General features: G+C 54.2%; 1 protein-coding gene across 1 annotated transcript; it reads right to left on the reverse strand.

Moving 5' to 3' along the window:
* Window positions 1-1335: 1335 nt before the first annotated feature.
* LOC144949482 (transcription factor MafB-like) lies at window positions 1336-2680 on the reverse strand. Its single transcript, XM_078879404.1, has one exon. It carries the CDS (start codon window positions 2678-2680, stop codon window positions 1391-1393), a length of 1290 nt encoding a protein of 429 aa, XP_078735530.1. The 3' UTR covers window positions 1336-1390.
* Window positions 2681-2923: the final 243 nt, after the last annotated feature.

Genomic DNA, 2923 nt, shown 5'->3' on the forward strand with positions numbered 1-2923 from the left:
ATCCAGCAGTGGAGAGCCTCGGCTGATGGTGATGATCATGAATTAGTGGTGGTAGCGTTTGACAAACGTTGGATCAATGATCGTGGTGACTCTGATGATCGTAATGATTACAGTAGACGCTGATGGCTGAGCTGTACAGTCCTGATGAATCCCTAACGGGAGTGAAACGAGTAATATGTTTCTATATTATATGGCCGTCTTATTGTGCTACTGTTGCCTAAAATAATTTGGCCACAATGTTAGGTGGTGGTGCGTGCATCATAACACCTCCGATGAACACGGTTGGCTACGTACGGTGCCAAAAAAAATCTACATTTCGCGTAGACACGCAACTGCAATTCGCACGCAGCACGATCCCACGCCGTGCTCACGAATTTATGAACGCGCCGAAAGTGTCACGAGCTGATCGGGCAGAGCTCAGCACTGCACAACGGTACTGTGCTTATTACTGCCGCGCTACGATAATCGTGGTTTTAATTTAAAAAATATATATTAATATGGCAAAAGACATGAAGAGAGGGTTGGGGGCTGGTTGAAGAATCGTATGTACACATTTGTTCTTTTGTTAATCCGTCAACAACTAATCTGGCAGTTTGACAAACATTGCATTTCTTAAGCATTTAAAACAATAAAATAAAATAAACACAAACGCACGTGACATGTTCGCAAAAAAGGTTAAAAAAAACAGCAATTGATAACACAATGATGCGCGCACGCGGCTCTGAAAAGACCAGACACACGAGGTTCACGGACACAATGCCGGGTATCGGGGCTTCGGTGTAACACGTGGGAGTAGTGGGCACGACAAACAGGCAGGCAAGCGGACAGGTAGGGTGGTAGCTATGTGGACAGACAGGTATGTGCATGGGTGAGCAGATAAGCAATTAGGTGGCGAGTTAGGTTACGCCAGGCAGCTGGGTGGATGAGTGGGATGAGTGAGAAGGGATGGAGGGAGGTAAGTGAATGTGCAAAGTAGGTGAGCGTGCAGGTAGTCATACAGCTAGGGAAGTATTTAGGTTGGGAGACAGGTAGCCCACACAGCTGAAGAGTTAGCTAGGTCGAGAGATAGGCGAATACACCGGTGGCTATACAGGTGCGGATCTAAATCGGCAGGGTAGGTAGCCCAAGATAAAAAAAAACACAGGTAAGCAGGCAGACATGCGGATATAGACGTGAGCATGCAGGCGGGCAAGCAGGTAAGTGGGGGGGGGGGGGTGCGGACAGGTGAAATAGCCACAGAGTGGCCACCCAGGAAGCATCGGGTGTGAAATGAGAAACCAGGCAGGTGGGCAGGCAGTCACATCTTACCCTACCCTACCGGGGTGTGTGGGTGAGTCTCTCTCGTCCCCCTTTGTCTCTCCCTGTGTGTCTCTCTCTCTGGCTCTGTCTCTCACGAGTAGTATCCTGAAGGCGAGGGCGCTGGTACAGCAGCAGCAGCAGCAGCGGAGGAGGAGGAAGCGTCGGAAGATTTCCCCGTCCTCTCGTCTCCTTGATACTGAGCAGCAGCGGCGGCGACGGCGGCCGGAGCTGCACCGGACGTCACCGCAGCTGACAAACGCTCGCATCTTGCCTTGTACGCGTCCCTCTCTCGAGCGAGACGAGCCAACTCCATCCGCAGCGCGTCCACCTGCCGTTGGAGGTCCGTCTTCTCGTTCTCCAGCAGGTGGCGCTGCTGCACTCGCTTGTGCCGGCACGACTGCGCGTAGCCGCGGTTCTTGAGGGTCCGACGCTTCTGCTTGAGCCGCAGGACCTCCTCCTTGCTGAAGCCTCTGAGTTGACGGTTCAACTCGCGCACGGACATGGAGACCAGCTGGTCGTCCGAGAAACGGTCGTCGACACGAAGGTTGTGATGGTGGTGGTGGTGGTGGCTGCTGCTACTGCTGCTGCTGTGGTGGTGGTGGTTGCTGTGATGGTGGTGGTGGGCGGTTAGAGGAAGCGCACCTTGCAAGTGCTGCTGTTGTTGCGGCTGTTGTTGTTGCTGTTGCTGCTGCTGCTGCGGGTGATGGTGGTGGTGATGCTGTTGTTGCTGGTGGTGATGTCCTTCAGCCAGCTCGGGGTCGTGGAGATAGGGGGCCTGCTGATGGTCGCTGTGATGTTGCTGCTGCTGCTGCTGATGCTGCTGCTGATGGTTCGGAGGCAAACCCCTGTAATCGAATCCCTGTAGAGGTGTACCGTGATGGCCACTGTTGATGAGCGCCTCGACTGCATCCTCCGGCGTGAGGCTCAGAGGGTCCGCGTTGAGATGCTGATGCTGCTGCTGCTGCTGCGGTGGCTGCTGCTGCTGATGTTGATGCTGCTGCTGTTGTCCATAACCAGGTCCCATCCAATAGAGCTCTTCCAACTGATGCGATCTGAGGTCTGTGGACGGGCTGAGACTTGGTGACGAGGGCACGGAGCTGCAAGGCGTCGAGGAGATGGAGCCGAGACGAATGCAGCCACTTCCACCACCACCGCCAGCACCACCACCACCAGCACCACCACCACCAGCGCCACCACCACCGCCGCCACCACCGCAGCCTACTCCGTTCCGGGGCGGGGAGTCTGGTCCTGAAAGATCGGCGACGTTCGCCATTGGCTCCTTCTTGACTTCGAATTTCAAGAGGTCAAAGTCGTTCACGTACTGCATGGCGAGAGGACCACTCGGAGAACTAGAACAACTCAGGTTCATCTCCACGGCCATCGCTACCCGGTGCTCTCAGCCCGCCATCGTGGCCGGGTCAAGGTTGGGTCAGTGACCGGGTCCCGGGTGATGATGCCAACACGCGGATCTCTGCGGCCGAGGACCAACGCTTGATCGATGACCTGGCCAAGGTGAAAGAGAAATTAAAAAAAAATTGGCTTTCCTTTTTGTTGTTAAATGTACAAATCCTGAGATGTCTCAATGAAAGGAATTAGGGTAATCGAAGTTTAGTTAGGGGTTCTA

Source organism: Lampetra fluviatilis, chromosome 54 (genome assembly GCF_964198595.1).
Source record: "Lampetra fluviatilis chromosome 54, kcLamFluv1.1, whole genome shotgun sequence".
Classification (NCBI taxonomy): domain Eukaryota; kingdom Metazoa; phylum Chordata; class Hyperoartia; order Petromyzontiformes; family Petromyzontidae; genus Lampetra; species Lampetra fluviatilis.

What these genes read in the sequence shown, in the direction of transcription:
- LOC144949482 (XM_078879404.1), bottom strand. Translation starts at nt 2,680, where the DNA reads ATGGCCGTGGAGATGAACCTGAGTTGTTCTAGTTCTCCGAGTGGTCCT.